The sequence below is a fragment of the Chaetura pelagica genome, unplaced genomic scaffold (genome assembly GCF_000747805.2).
Source record: "Chaetura pelagica isolate M959 unplaced genomic scaffold, ChaPel_1.0 scaffold65, whole genome shotgun sequence".
Lineage (NCBI taxonomy): Eukaryota > Metazoa > Chordata > Aves > Apodiformes > Apodidae > Chaetura > Chaetura pelagica.
This window is the reverse complement of record NW_009953386.1, coordinates 699,994-713,818: the sequence shown is the minus strand read 5'-3', so window position 1 is coordinate 713,818 and position 13,825 is coordinate 699,994. Positions and strand designations below refer to the sequence as shown.

The window sequence follows — 13,825 nt, the reverse complement described above, 5'->3', positions numbered from 1 at the left end:
ACTGTAATCAGCCTTCCTTCCTTGGGACAGCAGCAAATCATCCCAAAAAAGGGAGAGGCAGCTAGGATCAATCTCCTGCTCTACAGCCAGTGGTCTTTCAGTTAGTGCAGCTTGTCTCCAACTGCTCCAAAACTTGCTTCCACAGGCCAAGCAGCACTCTTCTTACCTCATGGACCGGACTGTAGAGGACATATCACTGCACCCAGCTGAGAGGTCAGATTCATAGATTCTTGGTGCAGTCGAGGCAACAGCTGTGGAGGAATCACAAAATGACTGAAACTGAAAGGGACCTCATGAAGTCATCTTGTCCAACCTTCTCTCTCAAGGACAGTCAGCTAGAGCAGGTTGCTCAGCACCATGTCTGAATGGCTTCTCAATATCCCTAGGGATAGAGATTCCACAGCTTCTCTGGGCAACCTGATCCAGTGCTTAAAGAGCAAAGGCAGAGACAGGCAGTGGGCAATCTTCAAGAAACAGCTCAATTCATTAAAGCCACATGTTTGAAATACATTGGTGATGCAAACTCCCACCCCTGGAACTCAAGTCACTGGGATTTATGAACTAAACAGTTAATTTCTATTTAGAACAAGAACATTTAGAGCAAGAACATAAGATGTCCAGTCCTTCCTGTGTCAATATGCTGGCTCTGCAGCTCTCATTTCAAGCACCAAAAAGGAGTTTCACACTGCCATGGATATAGACAGAGAGTCTAGAAATACACAGCAGTCTTTCTAACCAGGCTGCATTGTTTTCTATAGGCTTGAGGCACACCAAAGTGTTTGCTCTTACAATGGCGGAAGGAAAGTTAATGGAGTGACTGTTCTTAAAATGTACCACACAGCTGTTGGGGATCAGCTCTTTGGCCAAGATTGCCAGTACCTGGTGTGAGGATACAGTCCACAGTGGTGAAGATCTCTCGCAAAAATCTCATGCTCCGAGTTCTCTGTCGATTTGCCTGCAAGCAGAGAGACTTCTGTCTGACTGGGCCCTCTTGGTTCATGAGGCTCATGTTTGATATAGACAGACTCTGCCCATCAGAGCCATGCCTTTGCAAAAGGTGACACCATTCCTGAAGTTTAGAATCAAGATATAGGACAACAGTCAAGGTGGCATGTCCTCTGTGGTGCCCCACTATTCACCGTGCTTTCACAGCAAAGGACAGTACAGTTGGGCAGTATCTTTCCACGTGTATGGGGAGGTTAAGAGAATCCTCTACTTTGTCTTTACAATTTCAGCACGTGCCTCCTTTCAGCCTTCACCACAGTATGTTCCTTACCGTAATATAATCCAGAGCTGTAAACTGAGAAGCCAGGGCAAGGTTAGCCCGAGTGTCCAAATTCTGAAAGAGAAAATATTTAATCATGGCTCTGCTTGCACGAACATGAATGTGACAGTGCAGATCTGCTCTCCTGTATCAATAGTCATCCAACAAGTGGTTTGTCATAGAAAAAGCAGGAGAGCCTCAGGTTTCTCACTGACATTACACTTGTTCTGTATCAGCTGGTACAACTGCTGCCACTGGTGCTGCCACTTACCATTTCATCAAAATGTTTATTGAAGTCAGGTTGCAGGAAGTCCCTCATCTCACTGAGAATGCAGATTACATGTGCTACTCGAACTTCCTCCATCTCTGGAAGAGATACTTCAACCACAGTGGCTCCCAAACTCTGCAGGTGTTCCACAGCTGCATGCAGAACAGGCAAAGCACGGACAGCATCCCTGAATTAACCAGACTTCACAGAAGGGCTGTGAATCCCCACCCACTCGAGAAGTTGGAGACCCCATAGGCCATTACAAGGCAAGCAAGCATCTTCAGTGCATCATGTGGCATGCAGACTGATGAACCTGCTTCTCATAGGTAAAAGCCTTCAGCCTATCTAGATCTCAATATTCTGACAGGGCAAGGATAGGGTCTTGCAGCCAGGATCCTAACTTACCCACAAGGCAAGTTAATCTCCTTCTTCTAGCTCCTCAGTTAACCCAAACAGTAAAGGTGGACTGACAGTGCTTCCCTGAGCACTTGACATGGCTGAAATTCTATCAGCATGAAGTGCCTATTTAGCATAATGAGACTCCTATTCAAAGCTTCTCCTGAACTATAAGGGTAGAGGAACCTGAGGGATACTCAAGAGACCAGGTTAACAGTACAGGTTCGCTAAACCCTGATGTACTTTTGCAATGCTGAACAACAAGACTTCAGGAAAAGTGAGTCTTCTGCAGTCTAAAAATAATCCTCTTATTTCTTTGACCCAAAATTCTTCATAAATACCCAAGTTTGCCTATTTCACTGGCTTATCTCTCTCCTAAGAAAACTCTACACGTGTTGTGTCTATGGAAATAAGGAGACTGAAGAAAGGCCATGCAAACAAAGCCTGAATACTGTGAATTATCTCAGCTCCAATTGTGTAGGAGGCTAACTACTATACCAGGCTTTGTAGAGTCTTTCTTCCCCACCCCCAAAGTCAATTGTGCTGAATCTAAAACCTGACAAAGCCACCCTCAAGGCACCACTTGGCTGATGTCAAGGAAATGCCAGAGGATTGGATACATCACAAAGACCTAGTCCTGTCTTTCCTACTGAACATTGTATTGTGAAACAAGTCCCTCTCTGAAAAGTATTTTACCATTAAAGCTTGCAGAATAAGTATTACTGAGCACAGATCTGTCTTTATACAGATGGAGGCTTAGCACACTGACTGCATTCTTCCATTGTAACCTGACAAGCCTAATTGCCAAGCTTTTTAACCCTTAGCAGTCAGGAGTACTTCCCTAATATACAAAGCTACTGCTGTTTGTCCATCCAGACCTCTGGCTAAGCATCTGCCTTTGAGGACTTCAGTCAATACCTTTTTAATACATACATAGGAGGGTGATACCATACATACATACAAGTGATACCATGACATTAGGCAGAATAAGAAACTTTTCCTCTTTACCTTTCTCACAGATGGAGAGAACTTCAGCATCACAGGCCTAGAGAATAAGAGGAAAGAACTAAGTAGACTTTAGGAACTGCCCTCCTCTCCCTCATGAACACATGCACTAGGACTTCAGTCTTCATGGAACTTTTCTTGTTCCTGTCCCTAATGGTAGCAAAACAGAGTCCTCTAGGACTGCCTTAAGCCACCTGCTGCAAGAGAACAGCTTGCGGGTCGTACCCATAAGGAAAAGAAAACGTCATAATTTCGAGGATATTCCTCCTCTGCACTGGGGCACAGCCAGAAAGAGTCCTTGTTTTCTTCCAGGAATCCTGAGCACATTTGTGGGGTTGCATTACAACTGCCAAGTGGTTCTAGCTTGCAACACCAGTTTCTACATTGGAATGATGAAATACCACTCGGCAGCTAATGCACTGTCACCAAACGGGTACTCTAATTATCCTAACTTGATTTTAAACTAACTGCCTTTTATAATCAGTACAGAAGCATTGCTTCCAATAGAAACTGCAGTATGAGGAACCATACTGCCATCAACTGTACAGTCGTTACCTTTCCTCATGCCTCTGACATATTTTTACTCAAAAGGTTGCCTTAGGAAAAAAATCTATCCCTGTTGATGTTTTCACCCCGAATATTCTCTTCCAATTACGAGAAGCTCTAATAATGACAGGCAAGAGAACAGTGAATGTACTGAATTCCTTTAAAACCTCATTTTGCAAAGCAGCAGAAAGAGAGAGATAGAACAGGCACCTTAAAAAATGTCCAGTCCACTCCCAGTTTTAAGCCTTTCAGGTCAGGAGCACACATATCAGAAAGGGTTGCTTTGGGCTGTTTTAGACCTGCAGGGAACAAACGAAGAGTTCCTCATTTTATCTAGGATGCCTCTAAGAATTCAGAGCACCTGAGCTCAGAGAGGAAGAGGGTTCACTTACTATATGGATAGAGTGGATCTGGCTCAGCAAGGATACTGTAAACAATGGCAGCATCTGCCACTGAGGTACAGATCGGGCCTGTAAAAGAGAGATTAGTTAAAAAAAACGTGACAAGAGGTAAATGGAACCTTCCTCCCAAAAACTTCTGTAGGCACAGATGCCTCCCCTGTCAGAACACCACACAGCAAGATCCCTGAAGTGGAGCACAAGTTCTCTTACCTACGCTGACTGTGGAGTAGGAGAGTGGCAAGCAGCCATGACAACTGATGCGCCCAAACGTACCTAGAGAAGAAGAAATGGGCAGTTTGTTGGCTGTCAGCAGTCACAGGTAGAATCTGACCTAGGTGGCTCTGGCACACCCAGTCAGTACAAACACACCCCTGCCAGTTCACTTTCATGTGCTGTTTCAGAGCCGAACTGCTCATCTTTTGGCACCCTGTTCTGCTGACCACAACTGCTCTTATCAGTGAAACGTGCATTCAACAAATAGTGGAACTGTTCTCCCCCATAAGAAATTATTTAGTTGGGGGGAGATATGTGCAGGGACATTTTGTAATACATGCATTTGAATATGCAGAAGCAACATCTATAGTATGGAGGATGGAGAGCCAGAATGAGGATTAGCAACAGCTGCAGATACCACCCCCTGGGAGATCATGCTCACTTCACCAGTGAGACTTCATGCCTAATACCAGTTGTCTTCTGTGAGTATTCATACTGCCTTTCCAACCAGTTACATTTTTGTCATCACCTTCCTCAAATGAATCAAGATTAATCAAGATCATCACATGTAAAGGATGGAAAAATAGAGTAATAACACAGAAAGGCAGAGCAATCTTGTCTCAGATGAAGCATCTGAGATCCTCTGGAATGATAAACAATTTTGAAAAGCTGGCATTTCTTCCAAATGACACTTGCCCTGTGCATTTCTTATGTCCTCTGCACAAACCCCTTGATTACATTAGTTTTTACTGAAAAAACTGCATTGCTACTTCTTGTAACACTACGAGGGAATTACTATATCCTAGTCATTCTATGTGAAACTATATCCTAGTTTGACGCATGCCTATTACCAGGCTTAACTTATCAGATACAAATCTGAGCAGCATCACCCTCCCCATGTAATTGGGGTGATAGAAAACTCTTGTGGGTGGAGATGCTTTCACTAGCTCGGTACAGATATCAAACTATGCTGGGAATACCTCTCAACAGAGAAGGAAGACTGGAAAAGGACAAGCAGGCAGGAAGAAAAGCAGCACACGTTTTGTTTAGCATTTGATTCAAGTAAGTTAGGGGGTTGTTTTTAACATCTGTTGAAAAGCCAGTACTGAGAGCACTTCCACTCTGCCAGTTCAACCCACGTGAGTCTCAGGGCGTTACACTCCAGAGTTTCTTTGGTTGGGTTTTGCGTAACAGGAATTAACAGACTGTGCCTAACTTGTTTGTGGCATGCTATCTGATACAGCAAACAGGACACACACCCTCTCCATCATTAAAGGGGTCTACCTTTGAGCCCCACCACACCACAGAATGAAGCAGGAATCCTCACAGAGCCGCCTCCATCTGTGCCAATAGCCACTGGGCAGAGACCTACAAAAAAAACACACACTGGCATGTGATCAGAGAGACTTTGTGTTGCCCTGTCCATTCTACAAGCAGCTGCAGCCACAATAGCACACAGAGCTCTCTGTTTAGCTAAGGAGTTCTCTCCAGCTTCTAAGCTCCCTCATAAAATCTAAATGCCTGAGGAACTTGGGCACAGGACCTCCCTCCCACCACCCCTGAACTCCATTTAGGACCACCTACCTGCTGCTACAGCTGCTGCTGACCCACTGGAGCTCCCACCTGTGAAGTGGTTAGGCTTGTAGGGGTTCCTAGGAATCTTGTGGAACCTGAAGCAGACAAATAGTGTTGAATCGTTTTTTTAGAAAGGAACGCATGCATAACAGGGCAGAAAAAGATCTAGAAACACAGCTCAGGGATTCCAGTCTCTTAGAAAAGAGATACCAGGATTGTGCTTTGTCCCTAGAAAATAAGATGCAAAAAAGGCTTCTGCCTCAGAGTCCAACCTCTTGTTACCATAAGCGGCTTATCCAAGAGACAGACCCAAAGCAAGAGCTCTGGATGTTGCTCCAGCTCTTCTGTCTGTGACAGCACTGTGCCATTACTGGAGGCCACAGTGCCTTACCCAGTTTCAACAGGCAGAGCAATTGGTGGCCAACAACTCTTACAAGCAAGCCAGCATCCCCAGCTCTGCCCTCTAACCCAGAGCAGTGGATCTCAAAGTGTCCAGTCTGACCACAGTCTCCAGACATCAGAGACCTTTCATGTGGCAGGGTATCCAGCTGACCTCAGACAGTGAGGAAATGCAGTGGCACCTTGTTGCAGCTGAGGGAGAACCCCAGTTCCATCCAGCCACAGAAGCACAAAGCACAGCTCTACACATGGCTTATCAAGGCCGTGAGGACCACTGCTCTGGAATGGCAATTCTAAGCTTGGCTATAGCGGGAGATTCACAACATTAAAGCAAATTCAAGTTAACCTGTTTTAGCTAGGAAACAAAAACACTACACTCTCCTGATATGACTGTATCTTTCCTCACTATTCTGAGCTTTTTAGTCATTCCTGCGACTGAGCATTAGATTACTATTTACTTGTTTCCTGTCACTGATTTTGTCTACCACTCATCCTGTAAACATTCACGCCTCCAGGCCTGTAAGGCCTGGCAAACCAAGTTCCTTACTCAGCAAACACCAGCTGGATCCTCTCCTTCCTTTGTTTTCAGGAGCCTTCAGGCTTCCACAGCTACTCTGACCATCAAATCTATAATTCTGGTTTTTCATACCCTTGGGGTTCTCCCTGTACAGATGCCTCCATCACTTTAATTCCCACATGCTTGCCCTGTTTTTTTACCCTTCCTTGTCAGATCTGAACAGATTTCTGGTCTTTCTAGATTGGGGCGAAGAGAGGGGAAAGGATTTTTACCTATTAGGGTTGCATCCAGTTGTTCCAGTCCCTAGTTCATGCATGTTTGAGACCCCAATAATGATAGCCCCAGCCTCCCGCAGCTTCTTGGCCACAGTAGCATCTTCTGTTTCGGGTTCTGTCCCAAGATACACTGTTCCCGCTCGGTGATGGTAAGGTACCTTAGCAAGAAGACACCTTATTATTAATCCTAAAACCCTGGCAAGGTAGGCAGGCACATGTGTATGCTTCACATGCACACTTCAACTCCACAACACATCCCAGACCTCAGGTCCCACACAGGTAAGGCAGGGCTAGGAAGCTTCATTCTTCAACTGTTAGGAAGGGCACTTCACCCTTCAATATTTGGTCCATCTACTTGACACAGAGGAGCAGAAACATGTAGATGGTAAAAAAACTGCCTCTCTGCAGCTATGCAATTACTCTGCACAAAGGCGGCAGAACAGTCAGCTTGGCCCCACAGCACACAGAAGTTCTATTTCCCATTTTTCTATGGACAGATCTGCAGCATTTCAGATCTGCAGCATTTCAGATCTGCATTGCTTTGAAGCAAGGTACCAAGATTAGATGCCAAAATACCAGATGGACTCATTTTCAGGGTATGCTAAGTACTCTTCACTTCGATGCAGCAATGGAAGAAACTGTAGATAAACAGGACTCCCACCCTATGGGTAGGTCTCTGCAGAGCCTATGACAGCATGATGGAGCTGCCAGGAGCATTTAGTGGTAACTCTTGTTAGGCCACAGGCAAAACTCCTTGTGAGCAGGGATTTTCAAAGTAACTTGCATAGTTCTGTCCTTTAATGCAAGGAGAAAGGGATGCTTTGCCATTGGAACAGTCAGTGCCTGAGAAACACAGGCAGTTACACCCACTGCTACAGATGCTTTTATACATTCCCATTTCATCATGAGGGACTGTTTCCCACTCCATACTCCCCACGGATTAAAGAGATCAGTACATGATACTCCACCTGGCAAATCTTGTTCATCCTACTCATTGCAAACCCACACACTACCCCTTATTACAAAAACATTCTCAGGCTTCTGCCGAGGAGCTGGCCTCAAAACCTTGTTACAGTGAGTTGCCCAGGTTGACCACCTACAGTATGAACTGGCAGATAGACAAAGAAACTCACCACTTTGAACTCTTCTTTCAGACACACTGGGATGCCATCCAGATAAGACAGGGTACATTTATTCCTGTAACGAGCAGTAGAGGCCTCAGCCATCTGCACAATGGAAAAAAATATATGTTATTTACATTTAGTGGAGCTGAAGTTCATTACCAGTATCAGAGCAGATACCCAAATTGGCCTTCTCAAGCTCCTACTAAGCCAAATGGTAAAAGTTTATTTCTTCTTCCACCATATGCTCACGAGAAACTACTACCTGGAAGCATCTAGGCTTCCATCTATGCTAACAATGCCACATAAGTACAGAAGTCCCATTTTAAACAGTCATCCAACAGGAAACGTTCCTTTAATGCTACCTCTTTTTGCAAGAAGGAAGGCAACATTGTTTGTAATCCTCTACACAAGCAGAGAGGAAAAACGTATGTTTTTTTCTCTGCAGTATGTCAGCAAAAGAGCCTCTGCCCCTTCTAATGGATGCTACTGCTCCTGGGGTGGCTGAAGTCCCTTTCCCCCCAGAGGCAGACATTACCAGCATGATTTGCTCCTGGTCCCATTGCACTATTGCTCTGAGTGGGGGCGTGGATTTGTCACAGTCCTCCAACATGGCAATGATGTTCTTTGCCACCTGAGATGGTGTCAGCTTCCCACTCCTACAGGACAGAAGTTGGGACCTTGTTACAAGACCCGTACATCACACCCACACACACAGGGTTTGTGTCCCATGTAGCAAGATGGCAGCTGTCACAGCTATAAGCAAGGACTAGCTAAAAATCTCTTTGTGGTGATGATATGACACAATTGACACCATCAAGACAGGAGACTCCCTTCTTTAAGGGGAGAATTATAGCACACCCCCAACCCTCAGAGTCAGGACAGGATCTAGGAGAGTTACCCAGCTAATCCTAAACCACTAGGAAAACAGGGGAGGAGGGCTAGCAGCTTTGCAGAGAGTCCTCAAACTCCTGAAAGCCTAAGGCTATGAAACTCCCAAGTATCACAAGCTAAGACCAAGAGGCCAGCCCCCTTTATAAAGGCCTCCTGTCCAGAGAAGGGGCTCCCACCGTTTGTCATACCTTACCTTTAACAAACAAGCGAAAGGCAGCATTACACCACAAACACCTACCTCTGGCTGACACAAAAGCCTCACCGCCAGAGGATGCACCTGTTAACACCTGACTGCAGTGTCAGCCTTTTGCTCGGAGGCAGCAGCCCACTGGTAGCCTTGGCCCTTGAGGAACAGGTGCCAGGAGTGCAAGAGGATTTATCTGAGCACTCCACATCTGGCACTCATCTTAAAGGCAACCGGCGGTTACCAAGCAGCCAACCATTTGCAGAACCTAAGAGTCAGGAATGCGTTTCTAGCTCTTCCCAAGCTGGACACAGTTACTTCGTAAAAGCAGTCAAACTGTTCACAGGAGCACAAGCAGCTGGGGAACCAAAGGACTTCAAAGACCCACAGCACGTGCAACTCACAGCAGCTGAACATTTCTCTCCTTCTCACATGTCTGGGCACACAAGGTATGTAGAAATCTCTCTCAGAGAAGACTGATAATAAGCCAAGGAAAACAGCATTTAAAACTCCTTGCAGGGTTGGTAAAAGTTGTGCCAGCTCTCCCACTTTACTTTCCTTTGTCATTCTATTAGAGGGAAAGGACTGCAGAGGGTCATGCTGAACAGTGAGTGGTACCTCAAGAACAATCCTAACAAAGAGATGTGTGAGAGATTGTAGAACAGCAGCACCCCAGAGCAGCAAAACATCCAAGACAGGTTGTTCCCAGACTACAGTTACACCTACCTGTAGCAGTCCAGGTAGTCCTTGATCCCTTTGAAGCTAAACCCATTGCTAGTAGAAACAGACCTACAAAGAAAGAATTGAAGGGGCAACTGTGAACCTTCAAAGCCTGTTTAGACCTGCAGACTTCAGTACCACAGTCCAACGCAGGTTGGGCATCACCCACCCACAGGAAACATGCTGGTCACCATTTGGCCTGCTAGCCTACATGTTTCACCTCACGGTCTGCCAGGTTCCTTGAACACATGCAAGACACCAGGTACACTAAGGGTGCCACGTTAATAACAGGTCAGTCTTGCTGGCGTGGTCTAGTTGCTTCATACTTCTAGTGCAATACAGCAGTCACAAAACTGTTCAAAATCTATTCCAAGTTTATATTTTCTACTCACCACTGCAGCATTACAGAATAGCTGGAATATACTGGTAAACCTACTTCCAGGATCTCTGCCACAAGTTTGATCCAGAGATAGCCAGCAGCATATACAGTGTTGTGGTGAAAAGGCACTATGCAGCACACATAAGGATGCACATCAGCAAATTGCTTAAAAACTAACTTGATGACTCCAGTACATAAGAAATAAACAATTTCTCATCACAACAGGATGAACATAAAATTATCTGAAGCTACAATTACTACCACTGTGATGTCTCCATTTTGTCATCCAATCCAGAAGCCATGCCCTGGAACAGCACAGCATATGGCACAGTTATGTACTATGCAAGGCAGAGGCAAGGCTCAGAGTAACCTCCCTGTAGCAGTCATTGTCACCTATCACAGGTAGAGCTGGGGACACAAGAACCTGAAAGCTGCACTCACCCTGACCAACGCCCACACGAAATAAATCCCACCCTCCAAAGTGAAGGAGCCGAATTTTTTTTCCTTGCTTTAGCTCAGTAACTTGAGCAGGGAGCAGGCTTAGTCTTGTTGGAAGCACAGATACAGACAGAGAACACATCTCCTGAGACACCAATGAAGTTCAGCTCATAGACATCAGTAACTACTGCATAGGCCCACAATTAATAACAAAACCAGATGGGGAGAGCATTCACAGCAGCCCAGCTTCTCCCACCTCAGCATAAGAGCTCAGCAAGACACATGAGCCTGAGTAACCTTTTGGCTGGTATCTAGTGGGATTTAATGAAGCACAGGCTGCAATAAAGAAGCCATAAAGGCTTTTATTCAAACAACCTAATTAACAAAGACTAATTGTGGATTTTTCTCTTTATAACTTGTGTTCCTTCTCTCCTCCAAGCAACCCTTGTGTTCTCTTTAAGATTCCTTGCAGGCAAGAAACAGCACACCTGCAAACTCACTTAAGGGATGTATGCACCAAGTAGCCAACCTCTAAGTGTATCTACTCTAACAGTGCAACCAGAGCGCTGGCAGGGGCAGAATTTGGTCTCTAACCAATAAGCAGATTCTCTGAAGCTTGCAGAAAATTCACATTGCTTGTAAATACAGGCAATTTATAAGTTACAAAAGGAAAGATGGCAGACAGAATAATTTGTTTTGTTAAGTAGCCGGGCATGGAAAAAGGTTTTAATCCTGATTACTGATGACAGCTTCCCACTAACATAATAGTTCAACAGGTGTGTTCTTCCCCTCCACTCTTACACATCACATACTGACCTTGCATCTATCAGCTGCTCAATAATCTCCGAAGTGCTTTTTGCTTCAGACTTGTCTTCCATAACCTCTGCAGCAACCTCCGGGATAAACGTGGGATCTTCGTGAATGCCAAGCGAACGCATGAGTGAGAAGTTGTTCAGCCTGAAAGAAAGAGCCACTGCTGGAGTTTGCAAGCTCTACCATGACTAATTTCTCACACTGTTCAGAGGGAAACTTACCCAAGAACATTTTGTCTCAGCGGTCTGCTCTCCCAGCAGGAAGTTGCAACAGTTACATGACAATCTCTAACACCTTCTCTAAAGGCAGCACCAAATGCATTCTGCTTGCTTAACAAAGCCTCCTACCTCTTGACATGAGGCCAGTCAGCCTCCATAAACCCAAGCTGGGGAAAAAATGGTGAAAGCTTTTCATTCACTTGAATTAGATATATCACCCACAGACCAATACAGAGAGGAACGGAGAGGAAAAGGAAAGGAGAAAGTACTAGAAATCATACACTCAAGGAGTAATCCTATTAAAACAAGCACTTCATCAGACTTTTCCATGACTTGTCTCAACATAGTTCGTTTGCAATCAAATAAAACAGGGATTGCAGCAAAAGCCCAGGGCTTACAAGATGTAATGAGGCAAGGAAATCAAGACCCTGTCAGAGATGTTAAGGAATGATCTGCTGTATGACAAATGATGCTTGCCTGATACACTGAAGAAGCCCATGCCCCAAGGGGTACCCATTGTATTTAATACATTTCTCAGTGTCCTGGGATCTGCACAGATGCTCCCTCAAATGATGGGCAAACTATGTGAGCCCGGCATGAGCCTGAGGTTCCTGACACATCTTATATTGGCTCCTAGTGCAATGTACATTTGAAAGAACAGTTCCCAAACAAAAGTATCAGTGAGAGAGAAAAGAATAATATCATATAGTTAATATATTTTTTAAAAATATAAAATACTAAAACCTCTGAACTTCAAGTATTGCCACATTTCCTCACTACTACTACTCTTTTACCACTACTGGTGATAAACACAGCAAATTCACACATCCACAAGCTGTGAAGGAAACACTGCTCTTCAGCCAAAGAACAGAAAGGCAAAGAGGAATATGGCAAATTCAGTTTCTGTGCACCCGCCTGAGTGTGAAAAATGGTTATTTTTTTCTGATAGAGACCCACTCAAACCAGAATAGCTGAAAAAAATAACGAAGTAAACAACATCTGTAACAATCTTGCTCATTCTCCAATCAAGTTATGCAGCTTTCCTCCTAGAAAAGGTTATTTCTGATAGCTTGTAAGTGGTGTGCAAGGCAAGCATCGTAAAAAAAAAAAGAAAAAAAAAAGAAAAAAAGAAAAAAAGAAACTTGGGAGGGAAAAAAACTCCCCACTCTTACCTTATTAAGAACGGCAGTAAAAAGATCTGTCCAAAAGCCTAGAAGAAAGAAGAAACATTGGTTTGCAGTAACTTTCACCTAAACATCTTCCTCACTAGACAGGAATGCTGAATGTGCTCACTATTGCTGCAGTCTCAGATCACATTAGAGAGCATGCAACGTTACACAGTAAAAAAATAGCACAAACACTTGTATTTCAGGCCACAACACTGGCCCAAAATGCTTGTCCTCCAGCTCTCATATTTATATGAAGAATATATTTTTCTGGCTCTCCTGCCTTTATCCTTCCCTGATTCAGCCCAGAAAGCCTGCAAACACTACTGAGAGACATCTACACAGCTCCCGTGCATTAGTTTCTACATGGTCTGCAGGTTATGCAGACACTGGATAAGGTAGAAGCCTATTATTATTTTATCTCACTGTTAGGATCTTTCCTGTTGCTCACCCACCTCCTGCAGTAAACTGAACCAATTTGGAAAAGCATGAGAGACTTAGAGACTTCATGGCAGCAGACAGCTGAAAACACCCTTTGAATACCCTGCTTCCCAGTGTCCCAAAATGCAGCTTGTCTTAATAGCACCACAACAGACTTCCAAAACATGTTATACAAACACAGCAGGAGTCTGAAGCAACGCTGAGACTCCTGGATCCATAAAGCGATACGTTGCCTCACACGTTGCACAAGAACTACAGTCTCTTTTTCGCAGCACATTTACCCTAACCTGCAACTCATCTAAGGCAGCACAATCCTGTAGGAGGCTGAGAACCTTGCGGGCTCACCCCCCTCCAAGGGGAATGTCAGGAAAGGAAACCAGGCCAGTGCCACCCACCAGGAGCAGCCACAAGGTTCTCTGGTTATCCCATCCTGGAAGAAAGCCGCTCGCCAGAGGTTCTCACAGAATAAAGGCACATCCCTGGCTCTCACCCCAGGCCCCGCCAGCCGCCAAGCTCTGCAACCAGTCGCACTGCCGAAGTGAGACCTTCACCCCTCCCCTTGACACTGGGCTCAGCAGGCAAGGCCCCGCAG

The 13,825-nt window shown here is 44.9% G+C and overlaps 1 protein-coding gene across 1 annotated transcript in view; it reads right to left on the bottom strand.

Annotated features, from left to right (window-relative positions):
* Nucleotides 1-13,510, bottom strand: part of LOC104389289 (fatty acid amide hydrolase-like) — a 14,265-nt gene extending 755 nt beyond the window's left edge. Inside the window, 18 exon segments of the mRNA XM_009998258.1 lie at nucleotides 1-20; nucleotides 167-251; nucleotides 880-955; nucleotides 1,277-1,339; nucleotides 1,536-1,684; nucleotides 2,937-2,973; nucleotides 3,690-3,778; nucleotides 3,872-3,949; nucleotides 4,091-4,153; nucleotides 5,378-5,461; nucleotides 5,678-5,763; nucleotides 6,857-7,017; nucleotides 7,993-8,085; nucleotides 8,519-8,639; nucleotides 9,785-9,847; nucleotides 11,412-11,552; nucleotides 12,799-12,836; nucleotides 13,472-13,510. The exon segment at nucleotides 1-20 is cut by the window's left edge and continues 89 nt beyond it. Coding sequence (XP_009996560.1) covers nucleotides 1-20; nucleotides 167-251; nucleotides 880-955; nucleotides 1,277-1,339; nucleotides 1,536-1,684; nucleotides 2,937-2,973; nucleotides 3,690-3,778; nucleotides 3,872-3,949; nucleotides 4,091-4,153; nucleotides 5,378-5,461; nucleotides 5,678-5,763; nucleotides 6,857-7,017; nucleotides 7,993-8,085; nucleotides 8,519-8,639; nucleotides 9,785-9,847; nucleotides 11,412-11,552; nucleotides 12,799-12,836; nucleotides 13,472-13,510 — 1,486 coding nt within the window.
* Nucleotides 13,511-13,825: the final 315 nt, after the last annotated feature.